We start from the raw sequence: 23,222 nt of genomic DNA, 5'->3' as shown, positions 1-23,222 counted from the left end.
TTAGTCATGGAGAGAGATGTCTGTTTTTTTGTTGTATTTCAATCAAGGGCAATACAGAAGCAAAAGCCGGAATTGTGTCCAAGAAGGATCTGAGAACTCCTGGAAAGCAGGCTGACACAGTCCTTTCACTTCAAATATAACCTCTCCTTGAAGCAGGCACATCATTGTTACTGGACTTTACAATTTGCATCAGGTTGTAGAGCCTCTTCTAGGTGAAGGAGTTGTGTGGGAAACCTGGTCTTTAGGAGGGAAGTCTCTACAGAGACCTCCCTGAGGTTACCTCTTTAGAGAATGGACAATGACACTTGAACTGGTTGAGTGATGTCAATGGAACCCTTATGAGTTAGCTACAACCAGCCTGAAAGTCACATGGCGAAATGAGTTTGCTCCAGCTATGACACATCATGCTTTGCTCTCCATAGCTACAAAAGAAGGCCTGCACTCTTTTGGCTATGATGATAAAAAAGGTTATTTTGTGAGAAAAATCACAAACAACTGCTATTGTCTAAAAAAAACAAGCCAATATTCTGTTGTTTAGTACCACAAGTAATTTTTATTACTTACATATTGTCAGGAATTTGCCCTGCAAAATGCATGTCACATGAATGGTCTTATCAAAGATAACTCAATTTTCTACATATTTAAGAATAAAGAAAAAGTCCCAAGATTAGAACCCTAATGTCTCCTTTACTTTTTGGTTAGAATGTCAATATTCCCATCTAGAAGGTACTGAGGCTTCTTTAACTGCCCTTTTACAGACATGTGCTCATCTGACTGATGATTTATTAATGACTGGTTACCTGGGAAGCAGGTGGTTAGGTGCTCCATTAGTGCTTCTTGTGTGACTTGTTTTCGGGCAGAGTTCATTGCTGAGATGGCCAAGCAAAGGATTTCCCCAAGTGGAATAAACTGTGACTGAGTGATGGGAGACATGCTGATGGGTGATACATCACCTGTAAAAAGGCAAAAGATGTGCAATGAAGCATTTTGTTTAAAAATCTGCTCATAGGACAAAGAGATAGAGATACAGCTGGTGAAAATTCAGAGATCCCTAGTTTTTGTACTGAGCTGGGGGAAAAACTCTTACAATGGAGAACCATCCATCAGCTTATTTCAAAACTTAAGACACAGAGAACTTTGGAAAATGGGAGATGTATATTATGCAGACATTATTTCTCAAAAGGTAGAATAGACAGACTCAGAAAAATGCCAATAAATTAGCACTCATGGTTGCAAAACCTCCTGCTTAACATCCTCCTAGGTAACTGCACAAACAAAATAGTCACATATATTTCCCTGGATGTAAAAGGAAATTTCACTCCCCTTTCAAAGTATAGATCACCCACGGTCTCCATTTGATGTAGTATTTTTTATTAATAGTAACAAATATTCAAAAAAATGTTGCTAAGTTAATGAATAACATTTTAACTCATCTGATAAAGCACAGAACACTTTTTAGAGGCCCAAAAGCATCAAAACACCTTAAGATTGATAGCCTGAATAAACCTTGCCTAATTCTCCATGTCAAATGTCTTTGTACAAACTATGTATTATTTAGAAGTTTTAATGGTTTCAGGATGGCCTGAAAATTAAGTTTGTTGTAACTTTTCTCATGTTGTCTTACAAGCTATTCATTAACCTATAGTAAAAAAAAAAAAAAATCATTAAAAGATCTTAAAGTTGTGGGAGAAATTACAATTTGATAATACTAGCATGACTACATATGTACAAGTGCATTTTAACATACTTTATCCAAGTACAAAAATCTTTGATTCTGCTCTGTTAGTCTTCTTGAAGTAGTAACAGCTCCCAGTGATCTCAAAGAGAGAAAAGCAACAGGCTAAAATATTTTCCTTGCCAGTGGAAATGGAGTAATAAAGAGTAATAGATAGAACAAAAGGTGCTTAAGTAAGAATCTTATTCTGGCCACAGGTAAATCAATAGCCAGGGATTAAGTTCTACCAAAATGGCTTTGAAATGTCAGGGAAATCACCCTATTTCTGCTGTCACAGAGCAACACCTTGTGATCAAACCATGAATCAAATTACTAGAAATTAATTCAAATTCAAGTTTTCATTCTCAATTCAGAAGACCTAGTATTTTCCCCCCTAATTCTATATTCCTATTATGTCTGCTAAACAAGAGCAGCAGCTTCTAAAACTGATTATCAAAATGCATTTACTCTGGCATTATACTCAGCACTTTGGGGGGAAACATTGGTGAGAGTAGTAAACTGCATAGCTGTCTCAGCAAGACTTATGAGCAATATTTTTCAATCACAAGCTCTTCAATCTGCTCTACAAAAGTGATACACATTAGCCAAGACACAATAATGATTTAAAACTAGATATTTGTGCTATGCTATCTCCTGATTGCTTTTGCTTAATCAAACCTGACTAGATCAATGCTGCCTGCATTCCCTTCCCAGTACGGCAGCATTCCTCCAGCTTCAGCACAGTGAAGCCCAAGATCCTCCCCATTCTTATCTCATCACAGAATTACAACCTTAAAATACAACATTCTCTGGACATTTTTTACTCAAATACACATACAAGTTCCTGCTGCATGCATTACAGACAATGGAAAAGAAGATGACACACAGCTTACAGGAAAACATGAGAGATATGCTTCCATATGACTTGGGAGCAACACCATTTGTTCCCTCATCATTTGAGTATGGATAAAAAATGTCACAGTTATTATATTACTATTTACTAATAATTATATCTGCTGTCAGTTTCAACTTGTTCATAGACAAGTCTTTGTAGTCAGCCAGACACATAAGTTTATGAACTTTGATCACCAGTCACCATATATTTTCTGTAGGGGATCAGTTTCTTTAACAATTAATTTCATGTCTAAGAAGCATCAGAATCAAGGTAAGAATTATGCAGATTTAGCTAAGAAATTAATGTCTTTAACACAAAGATTATGTGACACGGGTATCCTTGTGAGAACTACTAAACTGAGTTCACTGCAATGTCAGACAGATTGGCATATATTGACCAGAACTGAGGTTTAATCTCATCAGGTTCATTGGGCACTGAAATGGGCTCTCTGGTGTCCTGGTTTTGCCTGGGATAGAGTAGCTTTAAGGGCATCCAGGGAAAGGGCAGCAATTCTTTAATTGTTTTATGTGTATCACCAAAGACATGGCAATTTCTTAAACCTAAGCAGCTGGCAGGAGTATCCCTGTGTTAGTTCCCAGCTGTGCACTCTCACTGCCACCTACACAGGTGCCAGGATGGGAAAATGGGAGGAAGAACTTTTTATTTCCCTTACATGGGAATGATCCACTCACAGCTAACCAGAATGATACTTAGGATGTAAAGAATGGGCCTTAATACTGTAACCAGCTCCCTGAAGTGGGAAAGGGACTCAAGGAGTTTTATACCTGAAGCTTTGCTCCAGAGCCTTGCAGCTGCCCCCAGGAGCGATGCTTGAACGAGAACTCAAAACTCAGAAACCAATTGCTCTGCTCAGGCCCAGGAGCAGCCCATCCTTCTCCCCTGACTGCCAAGAGCCTGCAGAGAGCCACCTCTGAGATCACTTCCAGTGTTAACTTAAAACTGGCTAAGTACAAGCTAAGAAATAATAAAATTTGTCTGATTTTAGTAACTTCGCACAATCCTTCCTTTTAAAGTAGGCCTTCAGCATGGAATTGCTTTCTAGGCTAGTGAGTAGAAAACATTCGGTCTGTGCTGAATTTGGCCCCCTGGCAGCAGGACTCTTGTCACCAAGAGCAAGCCAGGAATTTCCACCAAAATACTATCTACACTTCACATAACTCCTCAATACGAAACATTCAGTATTGGTTCCTTAATGTTAATGCAATTTCTAGCACAGCATGTTATAGTTAGTATACCAGGGTAACACACATCCTGTTTGCAAATATTTTGGAGCTTGACAACTATTTAACTAACTACAAAGATTACTATAATTGCCCATAAAATCATCATTTAAATGGCTTTAAATTATATAGAAATGTTGAAAAAATACTGGTTTATATGAGGGCCTTTCTGGTTTGTAAGGGAATATCATGAGTTAAGCCTTATTCTTTTCCACTGAGTGCTCTTCAACCTTCTTCATTATGACAAGGAAACTGTAGTTTCTCCTCTGTTGTGATAAAATGATCTCCATAGCTCCTTGTGCATAACTGTCTGCTGGAGATAGTTACTAGCTCTTGTTTAAAAAGGCTAGCACATATTTTGAACAGACCTAGTGATAGAAAGACAAACTCCCCTCAGTCAGGGAAGCTCTAATTTGCCAGATTTTATCTTGACTGTCCCATGGCTCTGAGAAATCACACACACACTGTGGTTATAGTTAAGTCAACAAACTTCTTTGATGCACAGTAACAGCAAATATCTTCCATCTACAATATGATATAATATAATATATTAACATCAATTACCCACATAAATACTGTTAGGCTGTTGAACAGAAGGTTTACTACAAATTCTTTAGAAAAGATCTGCTAAAAAAAAAGCAAATATGCTTTTCCTAATTTTTTTGAAGACCACATCACTTACATAAAACATCTAGCATATGGCTCCTGTTAGCTCTGACTGATGCTTGTCTCAAGCAGCTTTCTTTTGAAATTAAATTACTAGCCTCAACTTTCATATGTTTGTGTTCCCAATTAAATGAAAACTAGAGCTCAGAGAGCAGTTTTCACCAGCTGACTGCATGTTTTGTTTAAATATGGGATATATACATGTATATATATAGCTTCAGCTCTGTTTCTGCAATGTCTTTCCAAACCATTTTCTAAATAATTTTTAAAAAAAAAAAAAAAAAAAAAAGCTTTCTAGACTTCTTGCATTAAGTGACATTCAATTTTAAAGATTGTATAAACACATAAGAAAGAGTGAACAGGAATTGTACTCATTTATGCCTTGGGGATTTGTATCACTAGCCTAGGGGGAAAAATTATTTTTATTACTTAGAACAAAAGATTATGTAGCACATAAAATAAACACTTAGCTCTTACATAGCACTTTTCTTCAATGGTTTTCAAACACTCTGAAAAACTGGGAACCATAACTATCCTTAACAAACAGATGAGAAATTGATGGTCTAACATATCTGGGAATAAAAATTCCCATATCCTGAACCCTTACCAGCCAGAACTTTTCCTGTGACAGTGCATCTAGTGTGTCTGTTCTCTGCAAGTCTGGGTAACACCATTTTGTGAGAAAATGAGGCAGACTACATTCTGTACCATGTATCAGCAATTAAAATATCAACTACATACAGATGACAGAATTTTTATTAGTGATTCTACTGCTGGAAAGAAGTGACCTGGAAGTCAAACTCTTTGTCTCATGAACTTTGCATAAAGATTACTAGAAAAATCACCTCTTGACTTACAAATGGAACCAATTCAGTACAACCAATGTGAACAAATTAAAGAAATTACAGAGCAAAATCATACTAGATTGGAATTTATACACTCTATTTCTCTGAAATAGGGGGGAGACCCTCTGATTTACATTCTGCATCCTGAAAGTACAGGAAGTCAAAGCCCAGTTTCACTTCTTCAGACTCTCAACACCTTTTTAACATTTTGTTTCTTATGACTCAAGACAACCTTTAAACATAATTTTTAGCCTAGTTTCCACAGAAAATGAGGCTTGCACAATCACAGTCACAATCTTTGTGCCTGTATGTGTCAGGGAGATTGAGCCTCACTAGACAAGAGCAGTTATTCTAAACCAAGTGTTTGCTACACATTACATCTATACAGAGCTTCAGGCATAGCAACCTCCCACTAGATAGGACAGAATCCAGTCAAAAAATCTTTGTCAAGGGAAATCTGACTTCACTACTTTTGCTGCTTACAGAATTACATTATTGATCAGAAAACACTGAGCTAGAGCACAGTAACTTCATGGCATCTCATGGTTATAATGGTGGTTGCAACAGAAATCCCCTACAAAAATTTTCTTGCCAACAGCCTGTTCTGATCAACTTGCCTGTGATTTCACCCTGGGAAGAACTACAGAAAGGTCATTTTCAAACAAAACTACTTCTAATGGGCAAAGAGCAGCCTAGAATATTATTGTTTTTTCCCAACATATTGATAGCAAAAAGTCTCTTATATAAAAAGTGCACTTTCAGATTTACTTAATGAAGGGACAGATGCTGAAGAAATTATATGTCTGGCCTGGGTTTCACAATTACCCCCTTTTGCCTCAAACCCCAACTTGACTGAATTATGCTAATTAAAGAATACTTACATAGATGTAGCAAACCTATTCTGATGTGAATTCACAACAAGGATACGTAATTGTCATTTTGAGTTAGACATTCCCATTTGATTGAACATAGGGAGGGAAAAGGAAGAATATGCAGATTTCTTTGGTATTAACGATAATTATGAAATGCCTTGAATCTGCACCAGCATGCTAACACAGAAAAGATCACATTTCACTGGAAAAATCAGAAACAAAGAAAACTGGAAGAAATGTTGCTTGTGCTGTTCCCAGATGTAGCCTATATCCTCCTTTTAGGCTACATTTCCTGGAGTATTTTATGAAAAAAGCTGCAGGTTGTGTTTGCTGGACAGCTAGACATATTAAAGGACTGATAACAAAAATAAAAGTACATTAAAGGTTTTTCCATTTATTCCTGTTTAAGAGCAGCTTAAGCAAAGGCTCAACAAATGCATTAACACATTCATTCACTAACCAGCAAGTTCCTTCTGCAACTCTGAAATGCATACCCACCAAAATAAATAATGAGCACTTCCAAGAGTGTGACCACTCCAAATCTACACAGCCTGAAGAAAACATGTGAAACTTAGTATAACCAATATAACAAACCAAAACAGAGTTCTAGTTCCTTACTAGTTATTAACTTCAACTGTGTAAATTGATCTTTTTAATCATTCAGACCCAGCTAAAATCATGTTCTCCAGGTTCACCAAGTGGCACTAACTTTCAGAAACAGGTGCTAAATTAACCACAGTCAGCAGACTTGTCTTACATGCATTGATCCTGTGTACTTCCTGTGATTCAATTTTCCTTTTCTTTGTTCATGTCCTGTGGCCAGCTGCCTCCTGATCCAAAGTGATACCCCAGCACATGTTACAACCATGATCATGAAAAGTCTCTGCTGGAGCACGGAACTTTCCCAGAGGATTCAGCTGAGGAGACTTCTGTAGCATTGCTCATCCTGGGAAGGAGGTGGGAGGGACTGTGTTTTTTTAATATATTGTGTGCTTCAGAATGTATTTGCCCAAACAATATTTTTCAAATGCATATTTAAATAAATATCCATGTCTATATTCCTGGCACACAATATGTTAAAAAAGGGGGACTTACCTGAACCCCTATGGTCTGTTCCATGCTCCAGTACAGTATCCAGAGAAGCTGTGATGTAACAACAATGTGCATATTGGGGCTTTATATCACTGTGGAAGCTGGCTGATTGCAGCATAGGTCAGTGCCACAGGACCTGAAAGAAGAAAAACAAAGCATGCTTTTAGGCATTAATATGCTGAACACCCACCTCTTAAAGCAGGAAATAGGGGCATACTGAAGAAAAAAATGCAGTTATCTATGCAGGTCCACTGAAAGGAACACTATTTCATGCAACTGCTACATAAGCATGAGAAATAAATGGTTAAGAAACTACAGAGGAGGTGCAGAAGAATTTAAAAGGGACTACAAATATAACTCCCACACAGTGTTTTGAAAACATCTCTCTCTCTTTGCCCTGTTTCCACGGAATGGCTGAAATCACGTTCTGATACCACCCCCTGTTCCGAAGGCACTCACAGTCTTTGCAAAGCACCTCTCCACTGCAGTGCCTCAGGATTCTGCAGTGTCACTCCTCTTCTCCCTGGCTCTCTGCAAAGTGAAGTCATAGGAATGGATCAGCCAACCTGACTTCTCACTACCCTGCCCAGAATCCTTTGTGAACTGAAATGAGTCATCGCTCTGAAAAAATCCACAGCGCAATGTTCCAGGTTTCTCCCCGTGTCTGCACTGGCTTCTTTGTCTTTGAAATGAAGTGCCTATGCTTCTGGAACAGTGCCCAGCTGCATTGTACAGGATAACAAGCCAGCCTTCTCATTAAGTGGACAAGAAAGCTATTTACATGCATTAGCAAAGGCAAGTTAAAGCTTTAACCCTCTAGTCAAGATAAAAAAAATCACTCCTAACACATCTTCTTGATGTAATGCACAACTCCCCCTATACACAGAAACATAAATGCACAGACATATGTGGGCATATAGATACTTACACAGAGCAATATTTTCTTTAACTATTCACTATTTATCATGACACTTACCAGTTTTAGGTCCATTAATTAAAAATAAAGATTTACTCTGTTTTGTCAGTTCTGAAGAATGCTGCAGATCTAAATGTAACAAGCAGCTCTGCTGTACACTATATCAAAGTTCTGCTGCTGCAAACTGTTAATCAAAAAATTAGAAGCAGTGGACAAGTTCTTGTAAGCTTATTTTTCATTATCCCATTCATCATTTGGGCTTGAAACAAAGTGAGCCCTGAAACCATGCCAGATAGAAAATGTCAAACTGCTCCAAGTGCCAAGGGCCAGCAGAGCTGTTTCAGCTTCTGGTACCACTGACAAAGAAGGTAATGCTCAGAACGAGGTCACTGTGTCAGGATCTCACTGCCAGTGCTAGGTTTTCCTTTGCTTGGTGAGGATATGCTAAGGTAAAGGATCAGGAAGGCACAGAAGAAATAGGAATAGTTTATGAGATGAGAGACAGATGCTGCTGTTTCAGAGGAACATTTTTAGTTCTTCTGAGATTTTCTTTTAAAAGAAGGAAACATTTAAAATTGCCTTTATTGAAAAAGAACTATTTCTAGTCATGACCTAATCATCAAAATCAGACCAATATGTCAAAATGGAGGTGCCAAAAAAAAAAAAAAAGGAGCTTTGCCACAAAGTGCTTCTTTAAAGGTTCCTACATTCCAAGTGTTCTGAAATAGTTTGAAGCATAGAAGGCACATAATCCATAAAATTTTGAAACACAGCACCTTAGGACTCACCTGTGCTATGCTGGAACAGGCAGTTCTCCCATGTATTTCACCGAATGAACACATCAGGTACTTAGAACTGAATGAAATACAAAAGTCACCACCTCCCTGGCCCTACAATAACCCTGGCAGTGAAAGAGCCCAACCAAGCCTAAAACAGGTCTGTGTTTCAAGAGGACAAGTAAATAGCTGGGTTATACAACTAACAAACATCACTTTTGGTTACAGGTCTGTGGTGGCTGTTATGCAGCAAAGCCATATAGCAGATTAATTTACAAGCGTAAGGTCAAGGGGATCCTGTGCCACACCAGTAGTTACACAGTAGCCATAAACTCAGCATTAAAAGCTGGGGGCTTGCTATACACAGTCAATAATTTTTTGTGTTCCCCGAAAGGCCTCCTTCCAGGAAATCTTCCTTCAGTTTTACAAAACTTTTGCCTTCCCTGGAGCTGCAGCATCAGCCACAACACCTCTAATGAATCCAACTTGGCATTTACAAAGTTTTGAGTCCCCTAGGATGGTCCTTAGGAAACTCTGGTTGTCTACTAAGTACACACCCACTTCACAGCAACAAAACCCACCCCATGAAGAAAAAATTAAAAGTGAATTAGAAGAAGCACTTACTGAAAGTAAAAACAAAGCTCCAATCTTCTTCCCCTTTGCCCCAGACAACCTTCATGGAAAACTAAATGGGCTCATGCATGCAACACTGTTTTCACAGACATGTACAAGTAAGAACTTGCAGAAGTCTTGCAACTAACACCAAAGTTAAAACATTGGCAGAAAAAAGCTAAAGGTAACACTGCAGTCTGAATATCTTTTCTCTCTAACAAATTATTCTAGCACTTGAACCCATATTATATGCTCAGAACCAACTCAACTATTTTGAACAGACTAATACAACTGCAAGCACTTTCAGTGAGACAATTCCTCTTGCATGTGTGATTCCTACGGATATCTGGAACGCACCAAGCATGCACATGTGTCTAGGCATGCCTTTACTCAAATTCACCAGTTTACAGCACCATTATACAGCCCTTTAATCAGTGTTAACAACAGCAAGAAGTACCTGACACCTCAAGCATAGCGGAGAGCAAAAGTGAGAGACCAGCAGTGGAGAAAATATAAATGAGAATGTTTAGAAGAGCTGAAGTTGATGGAAAAACCAGTGCTGCCATCACCAGAGATGTTACAGCAGTGTGGCCTCACAGAAGCAAGGCCCAGCCAAAATTCTGCATGCATTCTCCAGCCATGGCAGATACTCTGTTCCTCCATCTCACATCTCCCCTCAACATGACAGGGGTTGGTACTAAAACAAAAGCTGCCTTACTGACAGTGTACAGTACAAACACACCACATACTTCCCTCTGTATAACTCCATGCATGCACGTGCATCCACATAGACCATTACAAAATACAGAAAGTCTAACATCAATCTCCATCACACACGGAGGAAGCAGATGATCTAGAAATCCCAATTTCTTTCTTTGCACACACTCGTTTGTCAAACTCTACATCAGCTTGCATATATCCTTCAGTCCTCCCAAATCAGGGAATTTGCCATATCCCTTTCCCAGTCACTAGAGGGAAACTCAAGAGAAGGAAAGGAATATGCTAAAACGGGGACACACACACCCAAACCCACACATGTGATAACATATGACAGAAAACAAAAAAGCTTAAAAAAGAAATGGTCAAAAGAAGCCAAGAAGGTTATCAAGAGTGCAATTCCATCTCACCTGTACCAGTTGCACACATTTCAGAGGCTAAAATCAGCCGTCAGTGCTCAGCAGTTGAAGCTACAAAGACCATAGTTTTCTACCACAGGATCACAGAATATTCTGAGTTGGAAGGGACCCACAAGGATCATCAAGTCCAACACTAGTAAATAGCTTGTAAAGAGACCAAACCTACAACCTTGGTGTTACTAGAACCATGTTCCAACCAACTGAGCCAATTTCAGTGTCGATCATCATGATCACCTCTAAAAGAACCAACTTCACAAAGCAGGAACCAAGGTTGACACTACACTAGGAACACAGGCCACAAACCCTTTGGCCTCAGAAGAAACCAGATTAAGGAACATCTGAAAGACACCAACTTATGCTTCCATTTCTTTAGAAAAATCTCTTAATATTAGAAATTTTGATCTATTAGTGTTCCACTAACAACAACTTACTTGCAGTATGCTAATATGTTCCACTTGACTTACCTGAACAAATCTCCTGGTTCTTTAAGAAATCACAAGATGAAACATGATCAGGGTACTAAGTTCACTAAAATCTCAACAAGTAATGTTCATCTGGTTTTGTGCTAATGTTATCTAGGACCTAAATATCCTTACTTTTATTTTTAACTCCTGCTGCTTACACCCCAATTTATTAGCAGAGAACACAGCTCCCCTCCTTCAGAGCTCATTCCATTGGCTTGTAAAAAATCACACTCTTCTAGTGTTCTTTTGCATTTCTGCCCTTTCTGTCCCTTTAATCCTGTTAGAGGACTCCTCTTCATTTACTCAGACTTATGTAACTTTCCTTTAAAAGCAACAACCAGAATTCTGCACCATAATCTAGTGTTCCAGCTAACCTCCCACCTGCATCCATTACCAGGACATGGGAATTTCCTTACTGTTAGTGGAAATACCCTGCTTTTTTCCCCACAGCTGTATTTTATTGGTGGCTCACTGTCACTCTACAACTGAGCAAGCAGTTCCAGTTAACCTTTTTATGCTGACTGCAAGTGAGTTTGAAGCAAATATTCCTAGATTTGACTCCCAAGACTGCAATCTTTAACAGCTCACTCTGTGGATGTGATTAAGTATCTTTGATCATCCAGTTCTTCTCAGCTGTGATTCATTTTTAAGCATCTCTGCTTACCGCATTCTAAAAAAGAACCTCAAAACCTAAGATGAAAAACAAACAATGCTCTAAGTGTTACCTAATGCAGGACAGAATCATTACCCAATGTGACACTTGCTAATACAACCACCCAGGAAAAAGCATTTGAATGAAAACATCAAGTCTTAACAGGAGAACCAAGGAAACCAAGGCAACTCCCTCCCTCAAAAAGCCTGCTAGGTAAAACAATTGTGTCTTTTTAGAATTCAACTACTAAATGAGGCTTCTTTAAATTATAGCTCACTGGAAAGTATGTGATATTTTAAACAACACAGAAAGAATTCTCGAACATATTTTGTTGCTAGGACCACAAAATGAGAAGGGAGGGGGCTTTGGGGCTTTTTCATAGAAATCTGCTACTATCAAATTAATTTGACTAATGTTAATGCTATATTGTAATCAACCACACCAACACCCCACCCCCTCAAAAACAAAGCCTGCCTGTTCTCTGGAAGCAAACAGCAAACGCAAGGAAAGATAGAAGCATTTTAAAAATCTGACACTAGAGGAGGTTTGGCAAGAGAGAGTAAGCAAATGAGAAACAAAAGAAACAAAACCCAACAAAGATAAACCTAGATGTTTTCTTGTAAGGTGGAAATTTTAGAAACACAGATAAAAATACTCCTTTCCAACTCCTTTCCACTGCTGAAAGCACAAAACATGGCTGTTGAAGGTCTTAACCACATGTTCTTCTCTATCCTCTTCAGTTTAGCCAGAACACATTTACAGTGCAGCTAGAGATGCTGCAGCAAACATTCAGCAAGAATCTAGTCAGCAGAAAAAATTCTTGAAAGGTGAAGTGATAATTAGCAACACAACCCTAAGACATAGTGCACTCTCTCTCATTTATATTGACTGCTGTAACCATTAAAAGATTTTCAGCCCAAAGACAGTACTGCAGTGGTTACAGCTTTTCAAACCAATAGTGATGACTGGCAGATAACATCAGGTTAAAATAAGAACCTGCAACACTGAACACAAGTCCCAAGGTACTGCAGCAGCCTTTAACAGCCCAGTTTTTCCTGGCTAGGAGAGAACTGATGAAAAGGCCAGGCATGGAATCAATTAAATTAGTGCCAAAGTGCTTTTAAAAAGAAAAGGTTAGATGCTCCAAAGACTTAGCAGTTGAGAGTTTACTGGGTCATTTTTTTCCCTGTGGTCGAAAGCAGTTTTCAATATGGCTGGAGTACCTTTAAGAAGATGTACTTTAAAGTGAAATTGAAATATTTTACACCTCAATACATGAAGAAGCTATACTAGTATATTCTGCCCCTATGATCAACCTGCATGAGGTAGATGCAATGACCCCTGCTTCCCACAGAGCTTCAAAATTCTTTCAAATTCTGTCCTTTTGCCTCACCTGTGTGGAGATTAGCTGTGAAGATGGGAATAAAGGAAATGCCATGGCACAACAGTCCAGCAACTCACCAAATCTGCTGCCTCCCTTATGCTCAATCATCTTAGAGGAAGCATAAGAAATCCAACTGCACACATTACCACTAGTGTATACTGCACCTTAAAGGAAAGTGCCCTTGTCCTAGACAGAAACAGTTCTTTGCAGATCCTCAGGGATTGCCATATTTTGACTTTTTATCCCATGAGTATTTATCCCAATGAGTATGACTATCAGCAAATTCAGCAACCAAAATCTATCTCCCCAAATAAATGACAGTACCTGGAACCAGAGGTTCCCATAATTAAACAACTCACTGCCTATTTTACAGATTTTTTACTTTTAAATTTTACTGAGCATTTATTTACAGGAAGCAGTAAACTAAAACCTACAACAGATGTTTTACTACATTTAAAACAGTAATACCTCTCTACCTATTTCTCTATAATTTTTAAATGAAATTTCAGGAATCTGAAAATTGCCCTGTACATGAGCCATAAAACCAAACACAGTATCCAAAAGGATAAAAATACCAATTTCACAGAGCAACCTCTCTTGCATGATTTCTTACGTACCTCCTCATTTATAGTCATAAGTTAAGACTTTTAATTACCACTCCTGACTCATCTAACGCATTCACCATTGACTCCAGTAATATGCAGTGATCATGCTCCTAAAAAAGCACAAAACTTAACAAATTTAAGCACTATTTTGTCAGTGCTCACTGCACTGCTTTATACTACAGTGCTGATGTCACTATTCTACAGAATTGCTCAGCTGTTTCACTCAGCTGTCGCTAGTCCCTTCTGAAATCCTTCTCAGCAGTCTTAATGAACCTGAACAACTGTGATCTGACAGACAGGGTTACCACTTCATTATCCATTCCATCCTTCAGATTTTTAATATAGCTATGAAAACCCAAACATTTGGTATTGATCCCTGCTGCACAAAGCACCATTAACCATTTACAGGGCCCAGAAGTGGCCATCCTTTTTTCTCCTTTGTATACTAAACTGAGCTTGACAAGACTTTTCTTTTGGACTTTCACCAAGCATTTATAAAGCACTAGAGCGTGGAGTTCTTGTGCTCCCTGAGTGTCGCTATGACCCAGTTTTCTGAAAGATGAGAGCACATAAAAATAGTTGTCTCTTTGCCCTCTTATTCAGTATAAGAGACCTAAACTAGGATATCAAGGCTAGATCCTTGAGATGATCTCAGGAGCTGATGATCTCACCTTTAACTGAACTAAACCAAAAGGCAAGCAAAAGAAGAATCAAGATAATTTCTTTAACAGATTTCACATGTAAAACAGGACACAGTGAGAAAAAAATCATGTATCAAAAAATGCTGAGATCAAAGCATATGGGATATATAAATCCAAGCTCTGAATTACTACATTTTATGCCATAGCAAGATAGTTATTTTCTAACACACTTTAAAACAACAAAATAAGTCATTCCTTATATCTTGTCACCATGTTGTAATTTCTTACTCTTAGCTATAAGAAAAAAGGCCTTATAGTACCATCATATTCTTTCAGCAAGCAACCTCCACAGGCAGTACTTCAACTCACCCAGATCTTGTGGGCCTGAGGGCACCTCTGACTTAGACAGGTAAAAAATATCTCAGTCAAAACCAGAGCTTGAGAAGGCTCTCTGCTTCAAAAGCATTTCTGATTATTAGTAAACATGGCACTGCACTTGGTGAAGGGGATGGTACATGCCCCTCTCTCACTGGCTACCCCCTTTGTTAGACTGGAACTGCTGCACAGACCAGCCCTCAGAAACATCTACAGGGGATGCAAGTAATTCTGAATGCACTTTTTGAAACCCCTGCTGCTCTTCCTGACAGGCTACAAGTTTTAAAGAGTAGATATAGAGGCTACGTAAAGAAAAAACTAGGCTATAAAGACTGAATTAGCAGCAGAAGATAACAGGAGAGAAAAACAAGAAACAATGTAAGAAAGAAAGAATACAGGAAAGGTTAAAAGGAAATGTGAGGAAAGAGCTGATTTTTGTTTGATTCTTAAAGCAGGCAATGCAGCATCTGAAATGTTACTTCTGAAAGAAGACTTGTTAAAAGAATCCAAATGCTTAGCAGGGCTAAATGGAAGCAGACATAATAACTAAATGGTCAGAAATAAAATCAGTACCTCCAGCTGTAGAAAGTCTGGGGAAAAAATAAGGATCTACAGAATTTCTGGAATAAGCAAAGTGGGAATAGTTGTGTGTATTAGTGAAGAAATAAGTGAACAAAGGACAGTTGTTCTGTGGCAGCTGATATGCATGTGCTCTGCATCCACTTGGTGCTTGCCTTTGTTTTGTTTTCTGGGCTGACCTTCACCCCCTGCCACACAAAGGATTCAGTGAAAGCCTCCACTCAAAGTCTCAATCAAAAGCCCAAAAGAACAAATGTGCCTTGCCTGAGCCCAGGTGCCAATGACCCAGCAAAGGCAGCATCCCCAGCAGAGCACCAGGCTCCTGCCAAGGGTACCTGCACATTACTGCACTGCCCTGGAAAGAGCCCTCCTTCCCTCCCTGTGCCTTGAACAGGCAGAAGAGCTAAAAAGAAACATTTAGCTTCATATCCAAAAGATCAAAGCTAGGGGAAGGGTGGGAGCTTACAGGACAGTAAAGTTGAGAGTAAATTAGTAGTGTGCATGCTAATAAGACACACATACAGCATCACTAAGGGAGCATGTCAATGGTTTGGGCAGTTTGAATGGAAACATGTGAAAGCAGTTAAGCATGTCATCACCAATGCTGTCTTTAGAAGTGTTCTGCTGCTTTATGAGCAGCTCTTCAAAACACACATGCACATGTAGTTTCATACAAAAATAGGGTAATCCACAAAATGTGAGGCTACCCAATGGGTGTCCTGCATGGTCTGCAAAGCCTATGCATAATTCATGTGAATTTTTTCTTTAAACTGTGGTATTTCATTTCTGGTGCTGCATTTAACTGAGTTATTCCAACATAGATTTGTTATGCAGTATCCAGTTTGCTCATCCACATGCTCAGAACGTAATTTGGAAAACATCTGAGTAACAGGGAAAAGATAGAAACTGATCTCAGTGTTTTAGTCTAAAATACTAATTTACTTGGTGTAACTATACCTATGTAAATAGCCAATTATTCTGCAGTAAGAGTGTTTTGTTTAACCTGCTTTGGCTTATACAAATTCCAGAAGTTTTATCAATGGGTTTGGTAGTATATGCATAATTCTGCTAAATTCATCTGCATGGCCTTTTGTATCATGCATAAAAAGGTGAAAGTTAAAAATGGAATAATCAATAGTAAAAATAAAATACTAATTTTGTTACAAGCAAGCATATATCTTCCTGTTGCTCAATCATATGATCTCAAATGCATTCAAAAACTAAAAGTTTAAACAAAGGATTTAACTTTCTACTAGTATTTTTTTTCTGGGTTCTGACAGCTTCAGTCTTCAAGAGTATATAACCACTGACATTTTGAGTTGCAAGTACTATTTCTGTAAAACCTTCCTGTTATGGAAAAAGGCAGAGATAGTAAAGGAGCCAAATGTGGCTTCTATTGCCATATGTTGTTTCTAATAGTCACAGCTTGAGTTTCAAAACTGATGTAGATTTTAATTTCCCTTTATCTCCATTGAGTGCTGCTGTACTATCAGTACTTTTTAAAATCAAGACTTAATAAGAAGCCTAATTTTAGGCACTCGTTCTTGAACATGGCAAAAAAGCTCACACTCAAATGTAAAAAGAATCCAGACATGAAAGATATTTGGAAATACCTGAAAGTCTTCGACACATCTCCTTCATACTTCAGTTTACAAACAATAGCCTAAAAGTCTGCTTTAGGGCAGAGAAGTTTGAATGTGATTTACATGTGTTTTGCCTGGCTCATGACAAACATTTTTTGATGGAAGTTTTGATGGAATTAGTGTTTCTAAGAAAAGTTTGGGGGTTGCAAAATTATATTCTTAAGAGGTAAACGGAATAAGAAGTTCTTGCTGTTAGAGAATATAATTCTGGTATTCTTCATGGTATCTTTGGAAACTGAGGATACAAAAGTATCCTCAGTGTAGCTTCCCAGTGACAGTTTTCTTCCTGATAACATAATTCTTTCAAGGGCAGAAATTGCCTTGTAAACATAATCACCACATATTTTCCCCTTACACACAGCCTCTGATTGTCTCATTCATCACCTAGGTAGACAGACATTATGCAATTCTGTTTGCCACATACAGCTCCTCAGGAAGCATTTCCAGAATACCAAAGGGATATAAACTGCCCCCCAGGCCTCCAGAGTGGGTCACCTTCACCTACAGCTTCCACCAACAGTGAAGTCACAGCGTTGCCTTTCTGATATCACAGCATTCTCTGTAGCAACAGCCTATGAGGTCACAAATAAAGGATTATCACTTTGTTGCAGGATTAAGGGAACTAAGAAGCTGGTCTGTCAGGAGATGGGTTTTACTCCAAATAATGGGCATAAATGCTGAAAATAAATGGGTTGTAAATTGTCTTTGTCTGGCATGCACCCTTTTTTCAATAATACTGTAAAATAAGGTATTGCTTTCATTAGCAGCTCCTAAGTAATGGAATGAACTGCAGGGTACCTCCTGAGCTATTACATGGGAGATGAAAACTGAAACAACTTTCATATCTTTGGACTCCTCAGTTATTTAATGATTTTGCAAGTGTAGACATCAGTCAGACCACTCTGCTCAAGGGTCTGGTGGTTAGTTTATTCACAAGTGTTCAAAGCTAGTAATAAGTTTCAAAAAGTGACTAGAAAAAAAAATACAAAAGGAAGTCTGGAAATATCTGCTGGTGGAAGGAGGGATGAAAGGAAGGATGATACCGGGTGACACAAGACTTGCTGCATCATTCACAGAAATCCTATGACCCATGCATGCTTGCACATGCAGACTTTTCACATATTTTTGAAGTAATTACCCACTTTTCTAGATGCCTGGAAACTCGGGCTGCCCGATGTCTGGAAACTGGCTACTATATGCATATACTCTTATCTCACATAAGTGAGCAGCAGATCCAACACATCAGGTGTACTATGTATGCATAATTTATCCCTGAGGGACTGTCCCAGATTTTAAGATTAACATCTAAAAATCCTGAAACACCCTTGACTTGTAATTTTCAGTCTGACCTGTCATACAACCAGTACAAGCAATTTCAGTGTGAGAATATCTTGCAACTTCAGGAAGAATTTTTACTAAGGTCTTACTTTCAGCTTATGGCAGCTGGGCGGAGATACTTCCAGTATTATGAGTGTAGGCACTAATACCAATTTCCATTCTAGAAATGGAAGAAAACATTGGACAGATTTGCAGTAGCTGATCAAGGCTTCAAATGGAGTCTCACCCACCAGTCTGGAAAATTTATATTTCTATTTTGCAGCAGGACAACTATTAAAAACATTGAGAAGAAACAACGCAGACGGAGGGACAAGATATTTCACAGCGTTTTAAATAAGCTTTGAAATTTTGCAACCTATTTAAAAACGTTGTTTCTTTTGCCCTCCAGCACTAGTAATAAAGAACCTCAAAGGAAGTGCTTAGATAGACTAGACTTACTCGCTTTGCCACTAAGCTCTGCAGCTTTCTAGGGCTGTCAAAAGCGGCAGGGCTGAGCCACGAACCACCGCGCTCAGCCGGGCTCCTCGCACCCGAGACGCGGCAGAGCCGCTCAGCCTGTACCAGCACAACCCGCGCCAATGCCGAGCACAGGGCACGGCCCCATCCGCGCCTCCCGTCCGCGGGAAGAGCTGCCCCGCCGGCACAACCCGCGCTAATGGGGCACGGCCCCATCCGCGCCTCCCTCCCGCGGGAAGAGCTGCCCCGCCGGCACAACCCGCGCCAATGCCGAGCACAGGGCACGGCCCCATCCGCGCCTCCCGTCCGCGGGAAGAGCTGCCCCGCCGGCACAACCCGCGCCAATGCCGAGCACAGGGCACGGCCCCATCCGCGCCTCCCGTCCGCGGGAAGAGCTGCCCCGCCGGCACAACCCGCGCCAATGCCGAGCACAGGGCACGGCCCCATCCGCGCCTCCCTCCCTGGGAAGCGCTGCCCCGTCGGGAGAACCCGCCCGCCGGCGAGGCGGAGAGCAGCGCAGGCTCCCGCCGCCCCGCGCTGCTGACGGAGCTTTCATCGCGCTGCAAGACGGGCAACCAAACAGAGAAGGAGCGCCCATCCCATCGCATCCCGGCCTGGCGGCCCCCGGGGGCGCGGTACCTACGAGCGGCACCTCCGCCCGCCGCCATGGCAACGCGGGCCCCGCTCCCTGCATCTCCCATCCCGAACCCTTCAGGGAAAGCTGACAACGCTCCAGGGCGCCTAAAACAGGGAGAAAAAATACTCGCCTAGCCGGAAGATGGGACGTTACTCCCACCTTTGCATGACATTCTCAACCAAAACCCAGCGTGGTGTTCTCCTCCAGCGAAGGCCACCCGCGTCCCAGCCATTTTGGATGCATGAGCAACTCCCACAGGACATGCACCCCCGTGAGCTGCTGCTGCTGCCTCAGGAACGGCCAAAATCCCAGAGAGGGAGAGCTCAGTACCAAAATAAAAGAAGGGGGGTTTTGTTGATTGGTTTCTTTGGCCTGGAGGTCATGGGGCTTTGTGGTTTTGTTTAAGGTGTTTGATTTTACTTGATGGTAAAGCACATTTCCATTCCATTCATCTACAAGCACTGTGTCATCACAAGAAACCATGGGGTTGGTACTCCAAAAAAGCCGTACAGGCATGAAAAACCCTTTGCCTCCCTGAGGGCAGTGGTGTGATGGGACATGTGCTGTTGATGCCAGAAATAAATCTGAACAGACACTGAAACTAAATCCACCTCCTGCTTCAAAAGTATTACAAAATACCTATCAAGTATTTTATGCAACTTTTCAATACAATGTGGCTTCATGATTGATCCAAGGTTTTCGTTGTTTTGTTTTTAGAGTTTAAGGGGGTCAAAGGACCAACAGCAAAACACTCCTCTCTGGTTGCTATTGAGTAGAATCTGAACTTGTACAAAAACTTCAGCTGATTTGCCACCTATATTTAGAAGGAAGTAATTGCCAAAAAGGGCAACCATAATAGAAATGTTTTTGCACAAGAAGTGTAGAAAGACCCATTGTCTATTTTAAATGGATGCAGAAGGTTCTACGACCAAAACATGGTTTGTCAAAACAGTGATCAGCACACATGCTGAAAACTACAGCTATAGAGCAAATCAGAAAGCTGAATCAAACCACCTTCTCCATTTCCCTTGGTTTCAACAAAAGCAAGCAGGAGAATTAGTTTATGAAGGCAAATCACAGGGTAACAATAGGTGCTTACTGTGGATCCTGAGGATGAATTTGAACCTTGCTCTGAACCTGGGCTGAAGCTTTCTTCACAAGTGTAAATGTGCATCTTGTTTTTTCAGGCTGCTGTATCTCATGATCCTCAGGCATCAGCAACATGCACAGCCTAACCATACCTAGCTGATGGATATTTAGAAGAAAGCTAAAGCAGTATTACAGTCACAGTAATTCGGTGTTTGGGACACAGCTGGGCAAACACTGGTAAGACACAGGAGGTGTTTGCAGCATGCTATGGTCAAGAATCAGCACCATGACCTCATCCTCCTCCAGTGCTCAGACACAGAGGGAGCTGAGATCAGACCAGCAGCCAATTAAGCACTCATTCAGTCTGAATTTCAATATTCCTCTCTTTATAAGCTCACTCACTGTTTTAATTACTTAAGGAAGATGTGCAAATGCTTTAATTCCAAACTTTGACATACAAACCATTACTGGAGCTAAGGTGAACTAAATAGGAACTTTCCACTTGAACAATTGATTTAAAAGATCGAGAAGATAACTCAGCAGAGTAATATCAATTTTGAAAGGCAATTGTCAACCCCTCCAAGCAAGACTGAGAACTACTTGATTGCAGCATAAGTGCTAGGATCTCCCTTGCCCTGCAACTACACACTGGACATGCACACACAATATCCACAAGACCACTGGCACTGTCCTTTCATAATAATGAGTGGGAAAAAACCAACCAACCAAAAAACTCCTCTATAAATCAAATTTCCTCATGCCAGGCAGTATAAAAAAGCAAGAGCAGATGATTCCCATGACCATGCAACCTCTGGCATACAGGAAATCCCAAGCCAAGAATCAGCAAAGAAGCTACAAGCCAAGACAGTGCAAAGGTTTTTTTAAAAAGCCATATGACCATTATGTGTCTGAAACATTTTTTAGTCTATACATCAATTTCACATAGTATTGCTTTGGCTTCTCTGTTTGCCAATAATCTCCGACACCTTACATGCTGGCAATTGTATTTCATTCACTAATGCCACTGACATCCATTGCTTTCTCTACAAGTCATATATGAGGAAATGGTTCTTTAGTGGATGCCAATTGTTTTGTCTGGCATTTTACAAGATCTGGAAGGCTGGCACTGCCTGAAGGACTTCACAGCCGAGCTCAGACAGAGCCAACATGTTTCAGATACATTTGTTATCTGTGAGGCCACAAAGGCAATAAGATCACTTTCTCCTAGCAATCTTCAGCTTAACATACTCATCAATTACTGCTATTTTTACTGTTCCTTTGGAAAAAGGAAAAAAAAGCCTCATAATGATTTTATCAGTTTTGGTGTTTGACTTTGCGACCAACCACCTACCTTCAGTTATTACACATTTATGATTCCCTTTTCCCTCAAATACAGGAGGAAGAATTTGGCAATCAACCAGTGAGGACAAACTGACTGACAACAGCTTACAGCTAAACTAGCAACTGCTCAACCAAATTGTACCATCCATAGAAGATGGATCTGCCATAACTACTAGCTTGAGGATGATAAACCTCTAATCAATAGTCATGATTTCTATTGGCATGTCTTGTTTACATTTCAAGAAAATAATAAAATAATCTGATGCTCACATATTTCTGCAGTATTTGAAAGCAAAGGATGCCTTAGCTTTCTCCACATAGTTTCTGCTAACTGAAACCCTGGAATCATCTAATTACTATCTCCACATCTAGGATTTGCCCAGATACTAAAATTCTGAAGCTGCAAGCTTACAGATGTTTTTCGCTCTTTTCTGCTTCACTGCTAAATAGGAAAGATTATGGCAAAGATTAACTAGACTAGGCACTCAATTTGTTCCAACTTCTTACCTCTCTCAGATGCTGGTTTAAAAATGCCAATCAGAACTGAACCAATGATCATCAAGCAAATTAGTTACAGAAGGAACTAAATTTGAGACTCCGCACTTACGAGTAAGAAATCCAGGAGTTTCTCAAACAGCACACCTGGATTCTTCCAATCACCAGGAAAAGCTCCAGGGCAGATCTAGCACACTCAACACTACTAACTCCTGCAGGCTAGTTTAGCTCCTAAACAGCAACAGGAAAACAGCTTTGATTCAAAAGCAAGGAATGATCAAGATGTTGGAAAGCTACTCAAGACATCTGTGCTGCATTCAGTGCTGTGACTAGAACTAACATAAATATATCTGGATCAGATACATTCTGCTCACGTGGGAGAGCTCACTGACCATTCACATAGTTTTTGTGGTCTGTGTTGAACACCCTGGCTCAGCAGTTACTTGGCTCACATTAACAGAGCTGACCAGGTCAGAGAGCCCCTAGTACATGTCATGTCCTAGATGTATGTTTGGACCCCTTAGACTTCATTTATTTTGAAATTTAAGTACCTTGAAAATCTTACTGAATAGTTTATGCAAAATGGTATCTCCCATGCCAGAAATCTTTCATTTATAAGAGAGTAATAGGGTCAAACAGGAAATAAAAAGACCAAACATATCCATCCTTGAAACACTCATGTCAAATGTATGATGGAAATTATGTACTCATCTGTGGTAAAACCTGATAAGAAAATCTGGAAAATACTATTGTATATC

General features: G+C 39.9%; 1 protein-coding gene across 3 annotated transcripts in view; it reads right to left on the bottom strand.

Moving 5' to 3' along the window:
- The window catches only part of STOX2 (storkhead box 2), a 142,414-nt gene that overhangs the window by 18,581 nt on the left and 100,611 nt on the right, over positions 1-23,222 (bottom strand). For 2 of the 3 annotated variants that reach the window (XM_056490018.1, XM_056490019.1), the window contains exon 2: positions 801-953. In XM_056490018.1, the coding sequence (XP_056345993.1) occupies positions 801-953 (153 nt within the window). Of the gene's footprint in view, positions 1-800; positions 954-17,532; positions 17,566-23,222 lie in introns of those variants that run through there. The other variant, XM_056490020.1, reaches the window with a different exon arrangement.

This window comes from Oenanthe melanoleuca, chromosome 4 (assembly GCF_029582105.1).
Source record: "Oenanthe melanoleuca isolate GR-GAL-2019-014 chromosome 4, OMel1.0, whole genome shotgun sequence".
NCBI classification, from domain to species: Eukaryota; Metazoa; Chordata; class Aves; order Passeriformes; family Muscicapidae; genus Oenanthe; species Oenanthe melanoleuca.
This window is presented reverse-complemented; position numbering and strand designations above follow the sequence as displayed.